The sequence below is a fragment of the Pantherophis guttatus genome, chromosome 13, assembly GCF_059756535.1.
Source record: "Pantherophis guttatus breed Tessera chromosome 13, ASM5975653v1, whole genome shotgun sequence".
Lineage (NCBI taxonomy): Eukaryota > Metazoa > Chordata > Lepidosauria > Squamata > Colubridae > Pantherophis > Pantherophis guttatus.
The window spans coordinates 19,828,192-19,854,728 of record NC_142075.1 but is presented as its reverse complement, the minus strand read 5'-3'; the positions used below and the strand labels follow the sequence as shown (position 1 = coordinate 19,854,728).

At 39.6% G+C, this 26,537-nt stretch overlaps 1 protein-coding gene across 3 annotated transcripts in view; it reads left to right on the top strand.

Moving 5' to 3' along the window:
- The first annotated feature begins 725 nt into the window (after positions 1 to 725).
- The window catches only part of ATOSA (atos homolog A), a 29,086-nt gene continuing 3,274 nt past the window's right edge, over positions 726 to 26,537 (top strand). Inside the window, exons 1-11 of one of the 3 annotated variants that reach the window (XM_087878174.1) lie at positions 1,711 to 2,395; positions 16,537 to 16,652; positions 17,298 to 17,482; positions 17,868 to 18,070; positions 19,613 to 19,738; positions 19,977 to 21,807; positions 22,728 to 22,838; positions 23,106 to 23,185; positions 24,170 to 24,278; positions 24,877 to 25,035; positions 25,459 to 25,527. In XM_087878174.1, coding sequence (XP_087734300.1) covers positions 17,931 to 18,070; positions 19,613 to 19,738; positions 19,977 to 21,807; positions 22,728 to 22,838; positions 23,106 to 23,185; positions 24,170 to 24,278; positions 24,877 to 25,035; positions 25,459 to 25,527 — 2,625 coding nt within the window. In that variant the 5' untranslated portion in view covers positions 1,711 to 2,395; positions 16,537 to 16,652; positions 17,298 to 17,482; positions 17,868 to 17,930. Of the gene's footprint in view, positions 2,396 to 11,657; positions 11,771 to 16,536; positions 16,653 to 17,297; positions 17,483 to 17,867; positions 18,071 to 19,612; positions 19,739 to 19,976; positions 21,808 to 22,727; positions 22,839 to 23,105; positions 23,186 to 24,169; positions 24,279 to 24,876; positions 25,036 to 25,458; positions 25,528 to 26,537 lie in introns of all 3 variants that reach the window. The other 2 variants (XM_087878172.1, XM_087878173.1) reach the window with 2 other exon arrangements.

Below are 26,537 nucleotides of genomic sequence, written 5' to 3'. Positions count from 1 at the left end.
AATATATTATTAAATATAGTATTAAAGTCGGATGCTGCTTCTGCCTCTCCAGGCTCAGGGATCCGAAAGGGATGGGGAAAAGGGACGTGGCAGCAGGCGGGGGTTTAAGTGTCAGACCGGCAGTGGGGTATCAAGTCCAACCTCGGGCAGGAAAGCTCACCTGCGCTTCGGGCCGGACCTTCTCCTTCCTTCTTTCCTTCCACCCGGCCTACCTCACAGGGCGGTGGTTTTCACCGTGGGGTGAAAAGCAGGAGTGCCGCGCGCGCCCCGCAGCATCTTGACTTCCTGGCGAAAAGGCGGGAGGCGAAACCTAGCAAGCAAAAAAAAAGAATCCGTAAAAGAGCACCTGCCTCTCCTGCCCCTCAGGAAACCGGCCCTCGCAAACACGGCTCGCCATGGAAGTTGGGAGGGCAAATTCCCGTCCGGAGAGGAGTTGGGACTCGTTAGGTTGACAGAAAACTGCACTGTCTGGGACGGCTGCCGGCTCAGCCGACAGAGAACCGGAGGCGCGGCCTCTTCTCTCCTCTCCTTTCCCCACCTCAACAACTTCGACCGGCCCCGGAGGGTCGATTTAGGCCTCGCTTCGCCAACTCGGGCCTAACTTTGACAAGGCTCCGCCGCGGTTGCCGTGGCGACGGAGCGCTTCTCCTCCGGGGGTGGGGGGGGAGAAAAAAAAAAAAAAACCTCCCGGCGCGAGCGGGGCCGCGATTGGCCCCCGCCGCGCCACGTGACCGCGGTCGCGTGAGCCCGCTTGACAGGAGCCTGGCCGAGCGGGATGGCGGGCGGTGGGGGGCTCGGCGGCGGTGCATGAGAGGGAGGCCCGGAGACCCTTCGCCGACCGGGGCGGGGAAAAGCCTGAGCGCGTCGGGACGGGAGGAGAGTTAGTTTAGTCAGGCGCTGCGAAGTGAGGGAGGAGGAGGGGCCCGTCGGAGCCATGGCGAACCCCCTGCGGCCGCCTCGGGAGCTCCCTCAGCCGGGCGGGCGTCGGCGTCGGCGTCGGCGGCGAGGAGCGTCGTCGCGGTGCGGCTGAAGCCCCTCAGCGCGGCTCCTGACGGGCGGGACGACGGAGAGGCCCCTCCGCAGCCTCTTTTCGACTCGACACCCCCCCCCCCCGAGGGAGGAGACTCGCCGCCGCCGCTGCCGCCGAGCAGGAGAAGCGAGAGGCGGGCGGCGCAGCGCGATGAGGCTGTGACGCCTCCCGGGAGGGCAAAAGAAGCCGTGGCGGAGGGGAGGAGAAAAGGACGACTCCCAGCTGAGGCGATCTCTGAGGGGAGGGAGGGGAGGGGGGCGGGGCGGGGGTCACCCTCTCCTCGGACCCCTCGACGGGGAAGGCGGCGCGGGGGGGGGGTGTCGCCCGTTGCTGGGCAGACATGAGGCCCTGAGCCTCTTTCCGCCCCCCCTCCCATCCCATCCCCCGTGGCTCCTTTCCACCCCTTCCCTGCCGCGAAGACCCCCCCCCCATTTCGGGGCCCGTCCCTCCGCTCCGTTCAGACGTGGCTGGGTTTGCTCGGGGTCCCGTGGCGTCTGGACACGGGGTTGAGTGGGGGATGTTTTCCTCCTGCTGCTGCCGCCGGGATTAAGCGGCGACTCGGCCGGGCTGGCGTTGTTGTTTCTCCGGGAGCTTGAGCCCTCCCCCTCGCCTTTGATGACGAGCCGCCGCTCTTGCTAGACGGCCCCGTTTTATTTAAAAAAAAAAAAAAAGGATGGTTTAGGCTAGACGCGAGTCAGGGACGACGAGGAGGAGGAGGAGGAGGGGGAGGTCGGCGCCTGGGAGGCCTCCTCCCGGCGGGCGGGCAGGCGGGCGGTAGAACAGGTAAAACGCCATGGACTCCAGGCTGGGGTGACACTGCCCCGAAGAAGGCTCTGGGCTTTGGGAGCCTTTGATTGGGGTGTGAGTGTGAGTGCAAAAGGGGGAGAGGGGAGTTAGCTTTTGTTGTCTCAAGCTTTTGCCCCGGCAGGTTTATAAATAGATCGGTTCAGAGACGCCGTGTCAAAGGAGGACACCTTGGCAAGGAAGGCAAGCAAGTTCCACCGAGAGAGAGAGAGACAGACAAACTGCCTTTAGCTTCTCCCTCTCCATCCAACTGCTGTTGCCACCACACAATGAATACCAGGAGGAGGAGGAGGAGGAGGCCTGGACGCTACCGATTTTTGTAAACCGTCAAGGGAAAAGGCTGGATTTCCCTCCCCCCTCCCTTCTTTTGGGGACTCCGACCTCCCCAGGGAAGAGGAAGAAAACAGGAGGAATCTGGTGGTGAGAAGCCACATCAGGGCGGAAGGAAGAAAAACAGCTGGGGAAGCCGAAGGACTCTCTTGGTCTCTCTCTTTTTTTTTTTTTTGGCTGGGACCCGAGAAGGGAAAGAAAAGATTGGCGTGAAAATGAAGCCGGATCGAGGTAAATGAGTTTCTGAAAAGCAGTTCCCTTTCTGGTGTTTTATTGTTGGGCAAGAGGCTTTGTGATGTACAGCAGTGTTGTTGGGAAATGGTTGGGTTGAGGTCCTAAGTCTAAAAAGAAACAAGGGGGGGGGGAGGAATTTGGAAAGGATCAGGAAGGATTAAAACCTGGAACTGATAATTAGGATATTGTTCTAACATGTTTTTGTTTAAGGCTGTTGAATGAACTTAAGTTTACTTCAAGAGCTGAGATGTTATAGAAAATACCTTTTGCCTTCTGAGAGAATGTAATTTTAAATGTTAAATGTTTTAAATGTTTTTTATGTTTTTTTTAAGTTATTACCATATAATAAGAAAATAAAATAATATCATTTATTATAATCAGGAATTAAGTAGCCAAACCATCTCCATATAATGCACAAATAATGTAGCCTGAAACTAATGCAAAAGAAGTTAAAGCCTGTTTAAATTCCTGTAAACAATTCTGGCAGGATCTTTTTCAGTTTCATCCCTAATTGTCTTTAGAAATAAGCTCAGTAGGACAAATAAGCACCAATTCAAAATTCATACAGCTGTTCTAAGAAATTCCTTATCATTAACTAAATCATGACTGTAAAAAAAAGATAAACTATTCAGTTTATTCAGCTGAAAATCTATTAGACTGAAAAATATATTTGGGTAACAACATATAGTAATTAATTCTTAGCACCCAGGCAATTGGTTGAATTAAGGTTTACATTATCAATTTAATAATATCTTACTCCAACACGTTGGAGCAAAGGGCTGTCTCAACATTTGCTTTAATGTACATTTGTTATTTAGAACCTTAAGATATCTATGGCAGGATTCACATAAGCTATTATGTGCTTGTTTATGTGGTTTTAGCTCTTACTAAATTGTGATTTATGGTTTAACGTGTCAAGTTAATTATGATTTGTTTAATAACAAGCTGGTTAAACAAACTTTGGCTTAGCACAGTGTTTGAATTCAGCTGCTGAACAGCTTTAGCTAGAATACCACAGATGCTGAGGAATATTAAGATACAGAAGTGTTGTTTTTTTAAAAAAGCATAAGTATTTCTACAATTACTTAAGGAGACAGGATACAAGTAAAAACTGTTTTTGGCTGCTTGGAAATTAAAAGAAGTGACATTGATGTGGCACAAGTGAACATGACATTTTTAAATATATGCTAAATCCTGGTTAATTGATTTTTACTAATATTTAGAACTACTTAAATCTGGGGTGCAAACATCTTGTCAGCTATTAGATGGCAGCAAAGGATAAACATCTGTCTCTTTGCTGCCAACTCGTGACCCTGTGGATTTTTTTCAGCCTGTTTCTGTAACTTGCTAAGTGTCCCTTAGTATTGCGGTCCCTGTAGGAACAAAATAAAGTATAAAATATACTGATATATAGCTGGAGGTTCAGCGTGTAACTCCTTTCATATTACAGAAGCTTGATGCATATTCATAAAGTTTTAATAATGCACAGCTGTGAGGCAAATGACCTTTTATAATTAAATACCTCTAAAGTAGTCTGTGTAAAACAGTAAGTTAAAAATCCTTCTGGAAATTCAATATTTAGCATATTATTCAAAGAGCTTAATAAGCGTAAGATGTATTTTAATTTACTTTTTTCAAAAGCAGATTCAGCCATAGGAAGAACTGTGTTTATCTAATTTAACAATGTGGCTGCTTCACATCAACCACAGGGGGTTAAAAGTGTGGCCTAAGTGCCACATTTAATATAGAGATACTCTTAGGAGGCACAATCATGCAAATGTTTGTTTGCCCTGTTTTCTGCAAAGCAGCTGCACTACAGGCAATCACTCAAGTGTGCTATCAAGTGCTTTCATTAGTCGAAAATTAATAGTGAAGGATGCAAGATGAGCAGGGCTTTAAATTGAAGTATAATCTGTTTAATATCAGACTAACAGAAATAAGAAGTACTGTATCAATCTAAATAGACTTTTGTTGTCTGTGTTAATATATGGGACTTTAGTGATTAATAGCTGCATTGGATTAGACCCAGATTTAATACTAATTAGAGTAGGCCTACTGAGGTAATGAAACTTAAATAATTGAGGACAATCAAGTCAGCAAACCAGCTGATGATGGATGATGATAAATTAGATACAAAACTTAGATGGGTTCAGAGCCCTTGTGTGGAAGGGTGCTAAGACAAATCGTGCCAATGCTATTTCTAAATTTCCCTTAGACTTCAGTGAGTGGAAGTGTCATCAGATGTTTAAAGGTTGAGTAAAAATAAATATTATTGAACTTTGGTTCTCCGAAAATGAGACCCAGCATTTTTCCATTGTATTGACTATGAGGCTGTAATATTTAAAGGGTGGAAAATGTAAATATACACATGTGGGAACTGTGATTCTGAGAATATTTCGTTTCAAGGATGGCAGAAAAAAAAGTTTAGTATATTGCAGAAATGAATAAGTTTTGCAGCTTCTAAATATTGATTTAAGAGAAAATTACTTTTAGGATTAGACATACAAGAGATTATTGTTTGGTTGATATTATGATATGCAAATGTTTTGAAGGAATCCTTGGGAGCTTGAAAAAAGATGAGACCACTTTCATCAATAACTAGAAGGTGCTAGGCTTGTACTTAGTCCAAAATACTTCTTTCAAATAGTTTTCACACTGTGACTCTTCTGTGTTAACCTTCTAGAATTTCCCTGCTGAAGTGCACTGGTTTATTTTGTCCAATTCTTACAATGCATCATTTTTAAAATATCCAGTTAAGAGTGTTTTGCTGTTAAAATGATATGGCTATCCTATTAATGCCTAATTCAACATAAATTCCATATTGGAAAAATGCAGATTACAACATATTGAGATACAGAATGTGCTGATATATATATAGAGAAAACAACCTTTGCCACTCCTTACTTTCTTAGCAAGGAGTAGGAGATTCCAGGTCCAGCAGCCTCATTGAGATTTCAAGGTAAGCTAAAAGGTTATGTTTGTTCTCCACCTACAATAAATAAATCAGAAATCCTGTGTCTGCACACTCTGCTAAATAAACTATGAATAGATCCAACCTTATTTGTTTTCCTCCCAAAGAAAAGTAGGGGCAATCCTGTTTACTTAGTAGTAAGCTACAATTTGTTTCAGTTCTGGTTTACCAGGATATGTGTTTGAAGGCAACAAGGAAAGTATTTCCCAGTGCAGGCCCGTAGTGTTAATTTTCACAGAAAGGGATGCTGGCTTTGATTCTGGGAGATGAATAATAAACACAAGTGTATGATTGGTAGATGATGGACTTCCTGTTGAGCAGGCAACATTTCTGCAAAGACCTGTGCTTCTAGTTAGTGATGCCGCAGGTATATGCAAGGAGGAGACAGCACACTGGAAATGATGCTGTTTCCTGTTGTAGTAGGGAAGCTGTTTTTCTGGCTGTGGAATTGTACTGAGAAATAAATATAGAGGAAAGATAGGCTTACTTCCACATGAAATGAGGTGGATTATGCAAGAGAGATTTTAAACTATTAAGTCCCTATAGTAATACGCTTTCCAGCCAGTAATACAACTTCATAGTTGCTTCACAGTTGTGCCTTCACATAGGAGCATCTGCCATTGTTATCTGTGACTCTTTGACCTTGACATGGTGTTTTTTCCTGGATTAGCTGAGGACTAATATCCACTGTGCACCACATCGCCTACTGTGAATTGACTTTTTTGTTCAGTAGGCAACTGTCTGTTTTCATAATCAAAATATATTAATAGAATATACTTCATATTGAACTCTGAATTTGTGTTGTATGTGAAAAGGAGCAATTACACTTAAAAATGGTTGATGAAATTGAGCACTAGTGTTGAGTTTTGAGAATGAAGCCTGATCTGAAACGTTTTTCCTACGGTAGTTATTTGCATTTCCTGCTCAGTTTTGCCCTTTTTATGGGATCACTGTGACCCTATACTAAGGTAAAAAATTATTTTGCCCTATGATGCGCTATCTTGTGCTTATTACATACCATTACCAAATATTGTAAGTCACTCCCTGCATTGTTGTGTTGGCAACCTGGATGTATTTATTCTGATTCATTTTTTACATTATTTATTTAAACTCTATTGTCTTGGATAAAAATGCATTTCAAAAGCAGTTGTCTTCGTTCTGACAATTGGCTCTAATATAAATGCCTATTAACTTCAAATAAACTGGCAGCATAGATTTAAATTCTACAGAGTCATCGTGCATCTCATATGTTTAAGATCTGAAATGATAGCTTTTAGTCTATCATTTACATGAAAATGAGTTTTGTAAACTACAGTTTTTTATTTTTTAAAACAATTTAGATATTCTAAACTTAGTGCCATGCTGTGAAAACTGGAAGCCAGTTCCAGTATAGAAGAGAAGAAGAAAGGCAAGATTTACTGTAAAGTTTGAAGTCAGACATGTTCAAGAATGACAACAAGCACTACATTTAAGCTTTGTATGATTTTTTGCATTTTTCCTGAATCCTGTATCCTCTAGTCAGATGTGTTGGGCTACAACACTTGGGGTTCACTGCTAGTCTAATCAACTGTAGATGAATGTACAGGTAGTTCTAGACTTACAACCACAATTGAGCGCAAAATTTATGTTGCTAACCAAAAGTTGTTAAGTGAGTTTTGCCCCATTTTATGACCTTCCTTGCCACAGTTGTTAAGTGAATCACTGAAGTTGTTAAATCAGTAACACAGTTGCAAAGTGAATATGCCTTCCCCATTGACTTTACTTGTCAGGAAGTCACAAAAGGTGATTACATGATCCCAGGATACTGCAACTGTCATAAATATGAGTCAGTTGCCAAGAGTGAATTTTGATCACGACCATGGAGATGCTGCAACATTCGTAAGTGTGAAAGATGGCCGTACGTCACTATATTCAATGCTGTTATAACTTTGACTGGTCACTAAATGAACTATAAGTCAAGGACCACCTGTACCTAGAGAACATTTGTTATTATTGTTTGCCTTTGCAAACCAGATTTTCCTGGTGGACTGCTGTGAATGAATGTATGACTAGAGTGTGGACAGCCACTTGTCTGAAATGGTATGTTGACCAATTTAAAATGTGTGGACTTCCAGCTCCCAGAATTCCCCAGCTGACATGGCAGGGGTATTCTGGGAGTTGAAGTCCACACATCTTAAAATGGCCGAGGTTGAGAATAATAGTTTGGTACAGAACTGTGTTAAATAAACTGTCTATCAATATTCAACCCAAGGTTGAGATGAGCTGCAGATATGTATTTTGGATTACAATATTGTGCAGATTCATAGCTTGCTTTCTCCTGAAGATTTTAAAGCATCACAATTTTCCATGTTTCCCATCTGTATGGCTGCTTCGTTGGGTTAAGCGATCTTTTGTTTTCTAAAACATACAAAATGTTAAATAAAGATGATGCCTTAACATACAATATGAACCTATCCAATTGCTGGTTTTGTGGTTGTTGTTTTTTTTACATAATTATTGTGAATGAAATTATTAAATAACAGCATGGTTTTGTCCTAATGCAGTCCTTTGATCAAAGGGATACTGAAATGAAACGGAACTTGAATCAAGTGAAGTTTAGTGTCAAACCCTTTTTGTCTGTTTTAAAAATCTTAGAAAAATGTAAATGTTAGATTATCTAGCTTTCCAAATTGTGTCTTTTGTACATACAGTGCCTAGCATTAAGAAACATTTTGGTATTCTCTACAAGGAAACTTGCAGATGTGCCATCTCTGTTTCCAGCATTTTGGGTTTGAAGGCGTGTTCTCCGTACCCCAATTATTTGTCTATGCTGATTCTTAATGGAGCAGAACTGAATATTGAATATTAGTACAAAATTATATTTAGAAAACGTGGAACAGAATAATTGCTATCTACTTCAATATAATGCTTGGACTGTTCCAGCATAAGACTGACAAATTATGGATGCATGCATACTATGAAAAAATTGTCAGCTATGCTCTTTGAAATATTTGGAATGAAAGAAATCTTAAGCTGTTGTTACTTTCCTTTTGTAATTGTTTTTTCTAATTCATCTACTTGCAATATCACTGTCTGTAGCATCATAACAAAAGTTGCTAGTGTAGCAATTAATAAAATTAATAACAAGTATTTAGAAGCATTTACTATTTTAAAAGAAAACCACCTAAAGGATCTTGAGGGGGGAAAAAATCTACGTGGTTGCTAAGAGTTGACATTTATTTGTTGGCACATATATTTCAGATTCACTAAAATACAGATATAGCTAGAAGTAAAGACTTGGGGATTTAAGATAAATAATAGAATTCTCTTTAAGGTGAACCCATGTGCGAAAAGTCAATAGACACCTGTATTTGTAAAGCTTGTTAAACTCCTGATTGAAAAAAAAAAATACAGCATGACAGTTAGGTTAAAAGAATGTAACTAGGTGGACAAACCCATAATGTGCTTTGCATTCACGTGTTGTGTGACCCTAACTATGACAGCTGATTAACCATGGCTGATGGTTCAGTCTATTATGTGGGCTGTACCAATTCCAGATCATTCAGTGAGTCACAATTATATCTTAGGGGTTGTGTAGTGTAGTGTAGTGCAACGATTACATATTTCATGCACTCACTTCCTAAAATCAGAGGAGTTTCAGTCCATTTCTTCTTCTCAATATGAGCAACATCATCAAAACATTCCTCTGTGTTAATGGATGCTGACCAAAAGTCTGGTAATGTAGAATATCTGGAACAGAGGATTCAAAAAGAGGTTCTAAAGATACAATATAATTTCACAGAATATGCAATAAGACTTAGAGGTTTGCAGGAAAATAACAGAGATGACTTAAGGAAAATATCTTCTGAATTTCTAGCTGGGATTTTAAAGATTCAACCTGAGGAAGTGTTTTGTAGGATTGACAGAGCTTATCGAATAAACTCTTGGATTGCCAAGCAAAGGCAATTGCCTAGAGATGTGGTAATCTATTTTTCAGATAAAGAAATTAGGAATAAAATTGTGCAAAATTCCTTCAATTCTAATTTGCAATTGTATGGAAGAAAGATTTGGATTTACAAGGAACTCCCACCTAAGATATTAATGGAAAGGAAGAAATTTGGCTTTCTGGTGTCTGAGTTAAAAAGGAGAAATATTCAATTCCGGTGGGACGTCCCAGTTGGTATTATATTGAGATATCAAGGAGAAAGATACCAGTTAAATACTGTTGAAAGGGCGGAAGAATTTTATCAAAATAGGTTGAAAATGAATTTAACGTCTTCAGATATAATACAGGATAAGCAGAAGGAGCTGGAACTAAAGACAGAGACTGTACCAGATAAATTGCCTTTGGATTTATCGGATACCCCAGCTGGATTATCTACAAATTTGAGAGAAGTGCCATCTGATTTTAATGTGATGACTTATCAAGGCAAGGACAAGCATGGAAACCAATTAGAGGATATACAAGGGATAAAAAAGAAATGCGAGACACAAAAAATTAGGATGGAGGTCAAACCCACAAAAAGAAAACAAAAAAAGAAATAGGTTGTACAAAAATAGAAATTTCTAACCCAAGCAACAGTGAAGCCAGTGATTTTAAAATATGAATGATTATGTGAAAACATAGAGGAGGCGACATATTGGTCAATATCATCCTGAGGATAGTGGCAGATCTCTGCATTGCCGTAATTTTGGGACATGGAAAGAGCCTCAAATTGATGGTTTTGAATTATCTATTTTGAAACTTCTTTTTGTGTTGATAAATATATTATAATTATCTTGAATTATAAGGCAAGAGAATCACATTGGGACATGCAGAAGATCGGGTTGTTACCCAATACGATGATGGAAATTAATAATCCTGATGAAACCCACAATTATTATTATATGGAATACAATTATAATGTCACTCGGGTGGTTGTTTTTACTTTTATATATATAAGAAGATGTTTACTACTGATGGGGGCAGATATGATTGGAGATCTTGAATAAACTGTTGCATCCGCAAGCTATGTCACCCTATTATGGATGTTGGTTTTAACAATCCAGTGGAAAGACTTCAAGAAGATATTATATGGACTATAAATTTAAAGTTATTGTCTTTTCTTTTTTTTATTTAGATATAATGGAATATATATATATATATATTTTTAAGTAGTGTGGGCAGTGAATTAAAGATATCAAGAATTGTTGTGTATGGTAAATTTGTAAGACAGTGGGTGAATAAGCTAGCTACAGACTGATTAGTTTAAGAAAAGGGATTTTTAAGTGATACATTTAGGGGAGTGGAGGAAATGGATAGAGTGGAATAAATGTTAAATTAGATTTTATGGGGAGCCCGCTTTGAAATGTTATTAAAGTAGGACTTATTGTATAGTTTTAAAGTGGAAGGTGGTTTTGAATTGTTGCAATAATGCATAGATATAAAACACTATTATGCTAAATTAGAGTTATTTTATAATAGTTATAGTATAATGTGTTTGTCTTTTTTTGTTTTGTTTTTTTTTTCTCTTCTTCTTTTCTGAAATGTATGGATAAAGGGGGATTTATAATACTTTTAGTAAGTAAAGGTCAGTATTTTGAGGAGGGAGTAAGTAATCTGTTATGAATTAGGGTTTTTTTTTGATACGAAGAAGTCACAGGGGGGGAAGGGTGGGGAGGGGGGGTTAGGGAGGGGGGGGAGGGGGGGGAAAAAGGGGGAAAAATTTGTATTTGAAAACCTTTTCAATAAAAAAAAAAAAAAACATTCCTCTGTGTTGAATATTTTCTCCTTTTTTTTTAATACCTTCTGATTGCAAATGTCTAGAACGGGCCGCTCCCTTCCCTTCTTAGGGTTATACTTGTTTTTGACACCGAAATAGTAGCCGTCGGCATTTCTGTTCTCCAATAAAACTTGTAAAACCATTTTCAAGAGAAGTAGCCTGGTGCGGACTACTATAGATTTTAGAGGAAAGTGCCATTAAAAAAAAAATAAAAATTAAAGGGCCCGGGTACGAATGGCAGCCTTCAGGGCTGCCACATTGAGTGTGTCTTGCTCCTTGTTGTTCTGCTTTTCTTTCCTCTCCTCTTGCCCAAACACAGCTGGGTTCACAAGAGGCGAAAAGAAAACATGATACTTCTGCCAAAGAGACAGGAAACTGTAGTAGCCCTTGTGAGCAGCGAAGGGTTGAAGCACGCCTGCCGTCCAATCAGCGGCGAGCTCTGTTGCTATGTGCACTCTTTTCTCTGCCTTCTTTGTGGAAAAAATGTCTTGCACAGAAAGGCTGAATATGTACCCAAAGCTGAACATTTTTGTGTCCGACACTGCAGACATCTGGATCTTCGCGATACTGACACTGTAGCCCCTGTGCTGCCAGGGCACCTTCTGTCCCACCACGATTCCAGTATGGTTTACGGTGGAAGCAAAGGGCTGATCAGAGAAGGTGTGTAGTCAAAAAGAAATAATTCTAAATGCTAAAATGCGCTCGAGTTGTTTATGAACCAGAGTGTGTGTTTATATGTGTGTCGGGATTTTTTTTTCCTTCTTCAGCAAGCTGGTGTGAGTCATAGGCTATAGTTTCTTTGTCTACATAAAACATAACACACACGGATGCTTTTTTGCCAGTTTTTAAGCTCATTTCTGAGGACAAAGAATAAGGAAAAGAGTTAAAGGTTATTGATTCTGAACAAAGGAAGGAGGAGAAATGGTCAGAGGGGAGAGAGGTGGTAAAATTCTTTTAGGTGTAGCATTTCACAAAGGAATAAAACACTTTGGTGAAGTTGAGCTGTGAGTTTTGATTATTGAAAAGCAAGCACCACAATTGATTTCACAGCCTACAGCCACTGAAATGAGAGCATCACCTACTAAGTTGAAATTTTGAATTGCTACGTGTTCTCTGTTCCTGTAGTGTTCTAGGGATATACTAATAAGTACATTAGCTTTGGAATATCATACGTTCTTGGCTTTTTTTTTTTTTTTTTGGTACATGGATTTATGATAGAGCGCAGGTTAATAATCACACTTGCCTTATTTACTGGTAAAATGTAACAGTAATTGAGTGTATTCTTTTGTGTGTATAGGTAAAATTTCATACAAAGCCTGAAGAAATTATTACTGATTTTAAAAAACAGTTAGCTAATTTTCACTGCATATTCAACATCTTAATAGCTCAAAAGGTATAGATACCTGATTTAAGCAAATCCTTGTAATTGTTTATATTTTTCAAGGAGAGAGAATGGGAGAAGAATATTTCCATTGGACTCTTGTATTTCATGTTTAGAAAAATACTATGCTTTAATCAGAAATGGTGTAGCAGAGAAATCATTGAAAGCAATCCTATCCTAGCACCATTATTGATAAATATGTCCTTTAAATCTTATTTATGCTTTTGTTGTAGAGACAAATTCATTGGCTTGAATTTCTCAGGTTTTACCAATTACTTTGCAAACATAAAACATTTAATAACTGTTGTGGAGAGAAGTTATGGAAAACTTGAGAATGTTTAACCTTAGTCAGAGTACACGGTATCACATTACTGAAATCTTCCCAGTGCAATGTAAAAATTCAGTAAAATAATGGTGAGAAATTAGTCACTCTCTGGATGATATTGGCATAGTCAGTCGTCAAGGATGCTGGGAATTGTAGTTCAATGGAGGCCAAATAATATTCCTATAAACTCCATTGTAGCAACATTCCTGGTTCATTTGAGTGGATGTTACAACTGTATATATCTTTTCCATGCATAGAGCTATTGCTTGTGCATAAATGAGTTGAGTTCCACTGGAATAAGAATTATTACTGCATACATATTATAGTTTGCCCATGTTGATAGGTGAGTTATCGTGTCCTTGAAATACATAGTTCAGCATAATGGATAAACTCAGTCTAAAGCGTGTAGAGCAATCAAAATTTCAGAATTGTTTAAAAAATGCAACAAAAGTTACTGGTTTGCATGTAAGAGTAAACGAAAAGGTAAGAGCATTCTTTGTTCATTTCTAAAGATGTTTCCTGTTTAGGCACTGGAAAAATGTAATCTACTAATGGACTAAAACTGAAATATTTGTTTCAAGAAACTTAACAAGAAACTGACTAAAATTTCCCAATATTTATAGGGCTATGTATCAGCTTTGTTGTGGAGGTGGGAATTAGCAAACAGATGCTGAATGTATTGTGTAAAAAGCTAAAATATGACTGGCTGATTTGGATTTTGCGCAGATATGACAAAGTAAGTTTGTGGGTCAGTGTGCTTGTACAAGCTGTTTATTAATAACACAGCAGTTACGTATCTATATCTACAGGTATGTAATACAAGCAGAAGGTTGATGATAGGTCTATGATGCTTGAAGCAAAATAAAAAGATTTTTTTAAAAAAAGTTTAAGAACCAGCTTAACTTTAGGGAGTATTTTTCCTCCCCTCAAAAGAAACTTTAAGAAACAAGCATAGCCTAGAGGGAAGAGAAACATCCGCAGAATCTAAAAAGGATTATAATATTCCCACTTCATTCTATCCTTGGAGATGCTTTAGTAATTTTTGTATCAGTATGATGAGCAGTTCCGATAAAAGAAATGACTAAAACATTTCTCAGGATTGAGTAGTACCGTACGATTATTCATGTCCCTCAATATGCTGGAAAATATTCGTTCATTTGGCAATAAAATCTGGAAGAGTAACCAGCTTTAAAAAAAAAAAAAAAGTCCTCTCTAAATAAATAACATTACTTGAACTCTTCTTAGAGTTTTTCTGAACACTGGTAATTTCTCACTCTATTTATGTCCTCACTACAACTGTGTCTCCTTTCTTTCTCCTTGTTCAGAATGCATCTGAAAGAATGCATCTGTTGTTTAGCAAGAGCCATGCAGCTGTGACCCTGTTATGATAGCAGGTTCGGAGGCTACTCGGACCAACAGACAGTAGAGAAGCTTATTTTGAGCTGGGAATCCTTTCTCTCAGAAACAGTCTTCTAAGAATATGCTGCCCTGGCTGTTCCTAAACACATATTCAGCAATAACCTTCCTGCAGGAAAGGGTTGCAACCGGGATAACTCCCTGTGATAAGAAAGGTGAAACTAGGTCAGAGCTGTAGAAAGATAATTATATAGTTGCCCATTGTGATTCTGGGTGGCATATAGCAAAAAATACAATCACATATATTTTTAAAAAGTAAACAACTCCTTGAGCCCACTGAGTGTACTTCTCTTGAGAGATGGGATCCGCAGCATGCTTCTCTTGCTGGATCCGAAACAGATGTAGATGTAATCGGGTGAGGAATCCTGCATTTCCCATTAAAACTAAATTTATTTTCCCACCCCTGTGTTAGAGGAGATAAATATATAAACTGTAGTAGCTTGACTTTCTTAGTGTTCTGGTGGCAGCAAACAGGAAGATTGGTGTGACCTGATCTCTGCTAGGCAAAAGATCAGTAGAGCAAACATAGTCCAAACTGTTGAGAAAGCACCTTACACAACCTGGGATGTATCTCCTTTTTCGGTTTCATCTTCCTGTTCTTCTGGTTTATCCCTCAATTATTGCACACCACAAAGTGCGCAAAAGTATTCCTTGGGAAGCAGCTTAAATGTCTCTTGTAGGCTCTTTTCCTCTACGCTGTGTGCACCATTCATAAAGATTTTGATCTTATCGGCCTTAAACTTTAAAGACTACCATTGCCTTTTTTTTTTTTTACAATAGTCAGTAGCCAGTTTGTGTATCACATGAATTTATGGTTTATTTTACCATGGATGATGGAATGGAACCAGATCATATTGTGATTCAGTGTATACATAGAAGTGATTATTAGATGAATTGAATTGGTGAATAAGATTATCACTTCTGGATCACATTTGTCTAGTTTCACAGTTATGTATAAATAGTAGGCTCTTCATTCTATCCATTCCTCCAACCCATCTCCATAAATCTCTTTCCTATCTAAGATCAAGGTGATAGTCAGCATTACAAGCATGGACCAAAAGGATTTAAAATTGTCATTACAAAAAAGGTGTGTCTAGCCTCCTGCTTACTTTTACAGAGTGATAAAAATCTATTTAGAGGGAATTCTTTGGAATGCTATTTTTAACAGGATTCCTGCAGCTGTTTTTAAGTTTGAGTTCTGCAGCTGTTTCTCTGGCATGTGGACAGGGTTTCCAGATTGTTGTATTTTGAGCATAATAAACCAGTATTTTGCAAGACAACAGAACTGACTCATATTAGCAATTCATTTCAAGGTGGAATCCAGAGTTTGGAAGAAAACCATAAAAATCAATGGGACACATTAGATTGTGATTAAAGTCCAATTGGTTACAGTTGATCCACTCAGACCCATAAAATATGGGTATAGTCCATTGTTTTACACTTGTAAAGTAATAGTTAACATCAAATTATGCAATTAATTATTTGGCCTTCTAACAGTTGTGGCTTCACATACTACCATTTTAATTCTTAATTCCTTGCCAAGCATGTTCACTGATAGTATGATAGTGTCACTTGGTTTGCTGTCTTAGAAATTAAATTTAACTGTTCTTAGAAGACCATGTTAAGATTGTTTTTCTGTAAGTAAATCATTATGAATCATAAACTTATAATAATTAAAAATGCTTACACACTAAGCAGAATGCAAATTCAATCCAATGTTTCATAGTGGGATGATTGTAATTAAAACATAAACAACATGATTTGTTACATAATTCCAGCAGATACATGGTTTTTGAAGAGCACTGCCAGCTGCTACTTTATCTACTGAGAATTGCTTGAATTTTATTTCTTTGTACTAATTTAGATTTGTTAGGCTATAACAATTAATGCTATGTTCCTTGAAAAGCTAGCCTGGGAATTATTCAAAGCTTTTAAAAATCATTGAAATGATAGGGGAGCAAGTTCTTCAAAACTTTCCTAAAATGATAATATATCTTCTTATCTAAAGATAATTTATCTCATCAAGATAATATATCTTATCTAAAAATCCATTTCTACATTCTTAAATGTTCTGGATTTAATAGGCCATCCAAACTTAAATGCAGAATTTCTTATTCTTCACATGTATTCTAACAACGAACGTTCCATCTTAAAAAGCAAAGAAGGAAAAACATAATCTCAGCACATGCCTCCCAGTTACGAACACTGAGCTCTACGAACTTTTGAATTAGACTGTTTTATATTATATATCTAAGGGTCTCATATTGACAGTTAATAATGCTGGCATGTTTCTTTTTGAAACAGCGCAAAATTTATCCATTTAAGAAAACTGAAATCTGGCTTTTAAAACTGATAGCTTCATCCTCGTGCAAGACAATCCCTATCCCTTCATCAGCCGCACGCAAGAGGATTTCAGCTAGGTAAACTTTTAATGAGCAACGCTGAAAATAATTCAAGCTGGTTTAATAGATAAAAGGATTTAGCTTACCTTGCCTGATCTTGAAAAAGGCCATGCCCGCTTGGTCCATGGCTGAGAAACTACCAAGAAAGGCCAGGATTGTCGGCTAAGCTAAAAGGTCAAGAAGAGACATCCTGAAAAAGGAGGAGCCAATCCATCTTCTTGTCAAGAAAACTACCTGGTTGCATCCTTGATTTCACTACCAGGGAGCACCTACCTGACCTTAGTTTGGGGATGGGCAACTATGGCAACTTCCCAACTTGGACTTCAACTCCCAGAATTCCTGAGCTAGCATGGTTGTATTGTTACCATAGTTGCCCATCTCTGTCTTAGCTGATCTCGTCTCTTTTACGAGATTAAATCTCTTTAGCAGATTGCGTCTCTTTCTTAATGTTGTCAAGGTTGTTGTTGTTACCTAAATGTGGTCACCAAGGGTTTATTCTTCACCAGATAAAAATAGCATGTGTAACTGTAAAACCTTTTATGAGAAAATGGTTGGGTTTTTGTTGAAGAAAATTAAATTTAGGAGTACACGCGCGCGCGCACACACACACACACACGAAACTATATTGTTTATAAAATTGCACATTTTCTTTTCTCTGTTAAGACACCTTAGATGAATACTTCGAATACGAAGCCGAGGAATTCCTTGTCAACTTGGCCTTGTTGATTACTGAAGGCAGAACACCTGAATACTCGATTAAGGGCAGGACTGAAGGCTTCCACTGCCCTCCAGCACAGTCAAGTCAACCAACAACAACTAAACATGAATGCAGTGACAGATTGGCCCAGGTATGATGATCCATGCTGATGATGGTTGGCAAGTTGGTTCTTCTGGAAAATCAGCATTAAATGCTATAACATAACATCAGTGACGCATGTAACAGCTGAACTGTGTTTAATCTCTGTTTATGTTAGGTAAGCAATCACCTTTAAAATGCGTTTAGAAAGTAAATACATTTGATTATAGGTCTGCCAAATTAATTTTTTTGTATATTATAATGGTGCCAGCTGGATTAACTAGAAACTCCTGGGATTGATAAATGGAGTTACCTCTCAAAAAATGCATTACAGACTTTTTTTTCATTTTGCATTATTAGAGTTTGTAAAATTCTATGTGGTTTGTACACGGGCGGATGTAATTGTAACATTCGGTTGTTTGATTCTTTTATTCCAGTGCCGTCAAGCTAGGCATACCCGATCTGAAGTTGCATTGCTGTGGAAGAAAAATATTCCCATTATGATAGAAGTGATGCTACTTCCAGACTGTTGCTATAGCGATGAAGGACCCACGACTGAAGGGAATGACTTAAATGATCCTGCAGTCAAGCAAGATGCACTGTTGTTGGAAAGATGGATTTTAGAGCCAGTTCCACGGCAGTAAGTTTTTTTGTTTTTGTTTTTTTAAATTGTGCGAGTTGGTCTGGACTGAAACGTACCACAATTTTCCAGTTATGTCAACTTATCCCCTAGCACCATGTTGACGAATCTATGGCACGCGTGCCCGAAGTGGCACGGGGACCCATGTTGCCTGGCATGCACAGCATTGCCCGTTCCTTCCGGTTTCTGGCAGGCATGCGTACGCGACGATCAGCTGGCCTTCATGTGTGCAGCACTGCCGGAAATTGGAAGAGCTGGTATTCTGTTTTCCTGCATGAGCATGTGTGCCAGCTAGCTGAAAGTGAACCTGGAAGTTCATTTTGGGGGGCATGCCTGTGCCCGGGGCAGCTCCTCTTCCAGGTTGTGGCCCAGACGAGCGTTCATGCGTGCGCCCTCTTTTCGGCACTCAGTGCCAAAAAGATTCGCCATCACTGCCCTAGCACAACAGCTGTCCTCGATCTTTCTAACTCCACAGACCGGCAACACCTGCAATGGTGATGACAGCAGGGGTGGGGGGAGAGGATGATTTCGCATGTGCAACCTAGTTTCCACGCGTGTGCCAATGAAACTTGGCACACTTGCCCGCTGCTTGTGCAGTCCAGTTCCCAATGGGCCTTGGACTGCTATGGGGCCACATACCAGGGGACCCGTGCCCTAGCAGGATCCAGAAAATAGAGCTTTGTCTGTTGTTGCCTTTGTCCTCTGGAGTAGCCTCCTGTCAGAGAGTCACAAGGCTCTTAGAACAAGCTTTAAGGACCTGGCTCTTTTCTCAGGCTTTAGGTAATGACATTTTGGAATGGGGGAGAATCAAAAGTTGATGATTGCAGTACAAAGGAAATCTTTTGTTTTGTTGGTCATCTTGGGAGAGGAGGGGGGCTTATAAAAAGATCAGTACAGGAACTATTGTCCCATATTAAAGCTTGAAAGGGGAATTATCCATTTTAAGAATTTTAAAACTGCCTTCAGAAGTTGTGGGAGCTTCATCACTGGAGGCTTTCAAGAAGAGACTGGACTGCCGTTAGAAATGGTGTATGGTCTCCTGCTTGGGTGGGGGGTGGACTAGATGACCTACAGGGTCCCTTCCAATTCTGTTAATCTGTTAAAAGAATAGATGAATGGTTAACTGAATTCAAATAAAATGACTATGTAACAGACCCTGCTAAGGCAGAATCTTCTTACTTTTTTTTTTTTTTTCAAATTTTATTTATAGGCAGACTGTTTTCCACTTTTTAGCAGTATGTAATCATACCTTGAAATTGATGGAAGCCAATTGCCACATAGGGAGGAAAGCCCGCAGTACATATTCTGGATTAAAATTATGTTTCCTTTTGAGTCAAGCTGAACTCTACAACATGAATGCACCCATGCAGTTTTCTTGTCAGTGAAAGGGGAAAAAATGGTCATAAATGATTTGGTGATGGGGAATATACTCCTTTTATTTGGTGGTGGTGGTGGTGGGGGAATTGCATTCAACTACATTGTTCTGCCCTTCCTGTGTATTTTTCACCGACGTGTATATTTTCTCTTTTGATATATTTTTAGAAGTGGTGATCGATTTATTGAAGAGAAGACCCTCTTATTGGCTGTCCGCTCTTTTGTGTTCTTTTCTCAGTTAAGTGCTTGGCTGAGTGTGTCACACGGAGCTGTGCCTCGTAATATTCTTTGCAGGTAGGCTTTTGTTGAAAAGCACCTCCTCCTGCTCATTCTCAGCAGCCTTCTGAAGATGAGAAGCATTGCTTTTACGTACTGCTTCTGATTTAATTAGTCTGCTTCATCCCATTTAGGAGAGATTGATTTAAAAACAACAACCATTATTTTAGATTGTATAGGCCCAAAGGCTCAGGAACTAGAACATGCACTAAATGAAGACTTGAATTGCTTTGACATCTTGCTTTTCATTTTTCAGAGTGAGTGCTGCTCATGTGGATCTGCAGTGGACGTTTTCCCAGACGCCAACAGAACACCTTTTCCCTGTCCCCAATATTTCTCACAATGTGGCCTTGAAAGTCAGTGTCCAATCTTTGCCCAGACAATCGAACTATCCAGTTCTGACCTGCAGCATTCATGCCAACTTCGGCTTCTATGAAAACAGAAGAGAAGAGACTAATGTACACCAGCGCTGTGATTCCGTTAAGACCGAACAATCCAGCGTGGCCAACTCGCAACGTCCTTCTGGCAAACTGGTGTGGGCTGAAAACGTGCTTGGTGTAAAGCAAGGCCCCGAGTTTAACACTGCTGTCAGAAACCTGAAACTTTATCCCTTAGCTGGCCTTGGAACTGACTTTGGATCATTAGAATCGAAAGTTCAGGTCTACCCAGCTGCTGTGGAGAGCAGGGCGCTGTTGCCAGAAATGCCAGAGAGAGCTTTGAAATCATCTTGCTTGGCTGATACCCGTGGCCATAACAGCAACCCTTCCTGCCAGTCACTGGGAGATTCGATTCCTTTGATAGGCTCTTTACTCCAAGAGCGCCATGAAGTTATAGCAAGGATCGCCCAGCATCTCATTCACTGTGATCCGGCAGCATCCCCTGTCACGAGGAAGGCTTTTAGCACCAATGAAAAGGGTGTGGCAAACCCCAAGGGTCTACGTCATACCCCTGAAGAGAAAAGCTTGCTGAAGAAAGGAAGGGAATTGCCCTCCGTTGCTGCTAACTTGGAACACAACGCTTCAGAAAATGTTGGAAAAGTCCAGCTAATACCAGAAACACCCTTGTCTCGCTCCTACATCCCCCTGAACCAATGTTTCCACCAGATGAGAGAGGAAACCAACCCTCTCATAAGCTCGTTACTTCAAGAGAGGCAGGAGGTTATCACAAGGATCGCCCGACACTTGATTCATTGTGATCCACCGCAATCACAAGGTGCGCCTCCTGTGTTCACTTTTCACGACGTCAGTGCAGTTAATCCGAAGGCTTTTCACAGTTCCTGTGAAGAGGACAGCCTGCTGAAGAAAAGCAAGGATGCCCCTTCTGATTTCTTCTCTAATTCTAGATTGGCTTTACCAGCAGATGACCCCAAGACAAAACTTAAAACACCAATAACTCCGTTGCATTCACTTAGATGTGACGCAGACCACAACGTATCTCCCAGCTTTAGAAGAAAACTGCTGCTAGCAGAGACCAATGAAGTAGTCCAAAACACATTTCATCAGTCTCCTTCTAGTAGAAGTCAAAGTCCTCTAACTTGCACGACCCAATCATGTAACAAAGAAGGTTATAAATCGGAACTGACAGATAAATTGGAGCCTGTGCTTTCTGGTTGTCCCCATAAACCTCAAATAGCAAAGAGAGGCACCAGCAAGCCGTGTTCACATTTCAGATGTAGTAACGAACTGGTTTGTAGAAGTAAATTTAAGGACAGAACGATCTCTTGTGAAAATAACGACCCACACTGTTCAAATAATCCCCAGGTGGATGAGCACCGGATACTTGAAAATGTTAAAGCGGCTACAGTGCTAGCATCCGACGGCTGGCACAAATATGAGTCCAGGCACTTAAATAAAGACTCCAAACAACCAAATGTTTCTGAACAAAACTCTCAGCTCACTAGTATTGAAAACTATTTACATAAAGACCATGACGTTTTCAAATGCAAAAGTAAGCAAGACAGGGTGAAAAATGCCAACGATGAGAACGAAGAGCCAACCGACTATGAGGTACAGAAGCATTGTCAGAAGAAGCCTGTAGAAGATTCCTTGGCTGCTTTTTTTGAACAAAGGAAGAACGCAGAGGTGCTGGTGAGTGATGTTTAATTGACATATGGTCAGTTTCTGTTGTATGTTCCTCCCTGAGTCATTGAAGATGACTCAGAAGAAAAGTTAATCTCTGCCTCTAACGTTGGTGTGTATACACATACATATTCAAAATGAAAGCACCCAGAGAAACAAATACTTGCAACAAGAGGCATGAGAAAGTTTTGTTCGCTGGAGATGATTTTTCTTCCTTATGGTTTGATCTTTTAACCATGCCTAATTCTACAATTAGAGTCGGGAACGACTAGCACATATGTGTGAGGGGAATCTTTACCTTTAATTCTATAAAGTGGGTGACTACTGAAATCCTTATAGTTTGCAACATTTCCTTGTTTGTGAAAGTGAATATTCATAAATGCTTAATAGGGTTAGGTAATAATATGTGTAGAGTGTATGCAGGAAATTTGTGACTTGGCTACTCCGCTACTGAAAGACTATTGCATTAAGTCAAAAATTACTATAAAAGTACTTCAGATCTCATGGAAAAATATCCCGGCCCATGGAATTTTTTTCATTTGCACTTGGCAATCCTAAAAATCAGGTTCTCTAATGGATACAGGAATTTAAACATCCCTATTCCTTTGGTGATGAGAACAGAAATGACCCAGCCTGTCTCTTACATTTGAATTAAGATACAAATTAGTTTCCTTACAAACCTGGTGGCACTTTAGCTCTCTCAAGCCAATTGTCCTCTTTTAGAAGATGTTACCCTCGAAAGCAGATCTACAAAGTACAGGCCCTGGGTGTTATGGTAGACAACATTTATTGAGTTTCCTTGATCTGCAGCTCCATCACTGGAGGAATAATAAGTAGGAATAAATTGCCTCTTTATTTGTTAAGTACTTAGGAAAATGGAGTTGTAATGGCACTCTTTATAACGGGATGCTGTCTTCTTCTTTGGGCAGAAAACAATACCACTCAAACACGTGTGGCGCAAAAGTAATTTTCACCACTTGGATGGGACTTCTACCAAGGCCTTCCACCCCCGAACTGGTTTACCTCTCCTTTCAAGTCCAGTAAGTTACAATTTTACAGCCCTGCTGTCTTTCCTTTATTTTCCAGGCTTTTCAATAACCACAAATGGTGGAAGCAATCCAATGTATTTAGCCTTTTAAGTTATCTTTTGAAAGCTCCAGTTCTGGTATCTGGGAACATTGCCTCATCCAGCCAATTGGTGTTAGTCTCATTGTTTAATTTTAATCATTATCATAAATATTGTATGCACTAAAATTTCAGACTCTGTCTTGGAATAAAAAAACATAACTGTGTTTCTGTCTTTGCAGGTTCCCGAAAGAAAAACACAGACAGGATGCTTTGATCTTGATGCATCATTATTGCGTCTGAAATGTTTGTCCTCCAAAAGGTATTTTTTGAAATATGTTTTCTAACATATTCTGAAATATACTTTGGAGCAAATATACTTTGGAGTAAATTAATATTTTGGAAAAAGGGTGAATGAATTGGAGCAATTCAGAAAGAGGAATAAAGATGGTGAACATTGACAGCATGTTCAATAAAATATGACCTACAACTTTATACTAGGTGTTTGTTTATGGAAACTAGATTATGTTGTAGTCTCTAATAATGCATGGTTACCACATAGTTCTAAAATAGTATTTTCCAAATTTGGCTATATTAAGATATATGAACTTCAATTCCCAGAAGTTCCATGATGGCTGGAGAATTCTGGGAGTTGTAGTCTACACAGCTTAAAATTGCCAAGTCCAAAAAACATTATTTTAGAACTATGTGTAACCATGCATTATTAGAGACTACAATATGATCTGGTTTTCATAAACACCCAGTATATTATAGGGGTTATATTTTATTGAACACACTGTTCTAAAGGGTTCACAAATGTTCAGTCATAGCGAGTTTCTTGGATTCCTCCACCATATTATATCGCAATGTAACAGCAGAAGAAATTGCTTCCATAACTTTTTAATTTATTATTGATAGATGTTGCAGTGCCCAGACTCCATAGTTTGACCTGAGGTAATTGTTATCTAACCAGTGAGACAAAGCAGACTTAGTTGTGTCTGGCTTAAAGTTCATGAAATGCTATAGAAAACTGGCAAATCTAACACTTAGAAATTCCTAAGGATTGTAGATAGATGCCTTGTGTCACATATGGTAATATTTTTTCCCCTAAATATTATCTATCTTTCCTAAAAACTAACCAAGTTAGTTTTCTTTAAAGAGGGCCTTATCAGTATTATAGTACTGAAATTGTGTCCTTTTACTTCAAAGCCTAAGCATTTGAGGCCTGTGTCTTAAAAACAAATTACTGGAATGCATGTGATGGGAGGAAGAATCTTAGACCTCTGTATTTTGTTTTTTAAACTAGTCCACAACGATATATAAGCAAAGAGAATGATTCTGACATCAATGAGAAAGCACTCCTAAGTTCCAGTGCACCATCTGTTACAAGTCTTAGCCTTCTTGGAAACTTTGAGGTAAGTTACATATTTCAAAATCTTTCTCTTTGTAACTGACAAACTAGCTGTTTTCTGTGTTATATATAAGATGAGCCAAAACTTATCTCATTGATACAGCGGTTTGCTTGCATGGAGAAGGTGCCAAGTTCAGGCAGCAGATCTTCAGTTAAAAGAATCCAGTCCTGCCAATAGCTTCTTGAGACTTTTGAAAGCCATGCCAGTTGGATTGATCAGCCCTGAGCCAGAAGAATTAAGTCAGCACTGGGAACTTCCTTTTCAACCATTATCTAGACCAAAGTTTTTCAACCTTGGCATTTTTAAGCATGCTTGCAGGGGAAGTTTTGGGAGCCGAAGACTTCTGCTCTTTCCAAATTCTTTCAAGAGTTACCTTTTGTTCCTTCTCTCTCTCCATTTTCAAATACAAACCAAGACTTGATTCTTAGGATAATATTTTCAATTTTCACACTGAGATGCTTCTAACAGCCATACGTGTAATTTAATGGTTTTACCCCAGCGGGTAGTAATCTTCCAGATGGAGGGAAAGGAAGGGCATACATTGACCAATAAAATCATAACTATCTATAACCATTTTTCAATGTTGCCTTTGTCCTTTTAGGAATCTGTACTGAACTATCGTTTAGATCCGCTGGGTATTGTAGGCGGCTTCACAGCTGAAGTGGGAGCAAGTGGACTTTTCTGTCCAACTCACATGACTCTTCCCGTTGAAGTTTCTTTTTACAGTGTTTCTGAGGACAACGCACCCTCTCCGTATATGGTAAATATTTCAGCGTTCTGTATGTAGAAAATGTATGTTGTGTAACTTCTAACATCTTAAGAGAATAAGAGAATTGGAAGGGACCCTGGAGGTCTCCTGGTCCAACCCCCTGCTCAGGCAGGAGACCCTTCTATATTCTAAACATCTTCTACATGTTTCACGGGGCTGCTACATGAATTTTGAGAAAAGCTGCACAGATATTGCCCTTCCGATCCAATATTGCTCCATAACTCCAATAAGAGACACCAGACAGCACTGTAAAGCTTCTAATTGCCTCCTTGAATGTCGAGACGAGGCAAAAATGCTTATTAACAGTTTCGGGTATAAATTTGTGAATTAATTACTTTGATGTGCTAATTCTTATGTCCATATGCCTATGGTTGTAACCTTATGCTTCTTGTTTTCTTCTCCTTTCCCTCTCAGGGTGTAATCGCTTTAGAGTCCCTTGGTAAAAGGGGTTATCGGGTACCTCCTTCAGGAACAATACAAGTGGTAGGTATCGTGTAGCAGATAATTACATTTGAGTTCATGAGCCCTGGAGTCTTAACTCCTTGCTCAGTGCAGAAATCCAAATTGAGGCATCTCAGGTGGAGGGCTGGCTAGTTTTTGCTTGAACACAGCTACTGAAGGGAGGGGACCGCTTCTTTGTGTAAGAGGTTCCAGCACTGAATTATTCATACCATTAACATTCAGTTGGAATTTGCCTTCTTGTGACTGAAATCCAGTATCTTCCAAATTGCAGAGAGAGGAAACAAGTCTCATCCATTTTGTAGCGCTTTTAGGTAGTTGAAGACTTACATCCTATCCCTCTTCAATCAACTTTGTTAAGACTAAACTTACGAGATCCTTCAGTATCTTTCTGAGATTCAGTTTCTAGTGTTCTGATCTTAATTGCCTCCTGGATATTCTCCCATTAATAAAACTGTTTTAATGTGTTCATTGTTCATTATATTTCCCATAAACAAAAATACTCAAAAACAGGAGGCCCAGGACTAATTCTTGTGGCATGTCACATGATGCTACTGTCCAATTTGAGGAGGCACCAATGATGAAATCTCTTTTGAGTCAACTATACGTTCAATTTTCACGCCCGTCCTTTAGTTTGCTAATCAGAAGGTCATATAAATGCTTTGGTAAAGCTTTATTGCATTGTAGAGCTAAACATTTGCTTATGAAAAAAAGCTTGACAAGGAGAGTGAAAATAATCTGACGCTGTGTTTCATTGTTTTAGGTGAAGAAGTACACTTCTGACCCTACAGAAGTCAATTTAGACTAATTGAGAAATAGGGAGATAGTGTTTGTGAAGATAAATGGTTAATTGCAGAGGTCACACTGCTTCAGGTTAAGAGTAAGAAAGAAATTTTCTCTGCACTATTTTTCCCCACCAAGAATAGGGCTCATTTCTGTGAAAGCTGGAATTCTGCTTGGTGATAGACTCTAAATGTTCTTAGTTCTTACTGCAAAGCGGCTAAAGATAAGTTCAAAGGAGATGATTAGTTTCC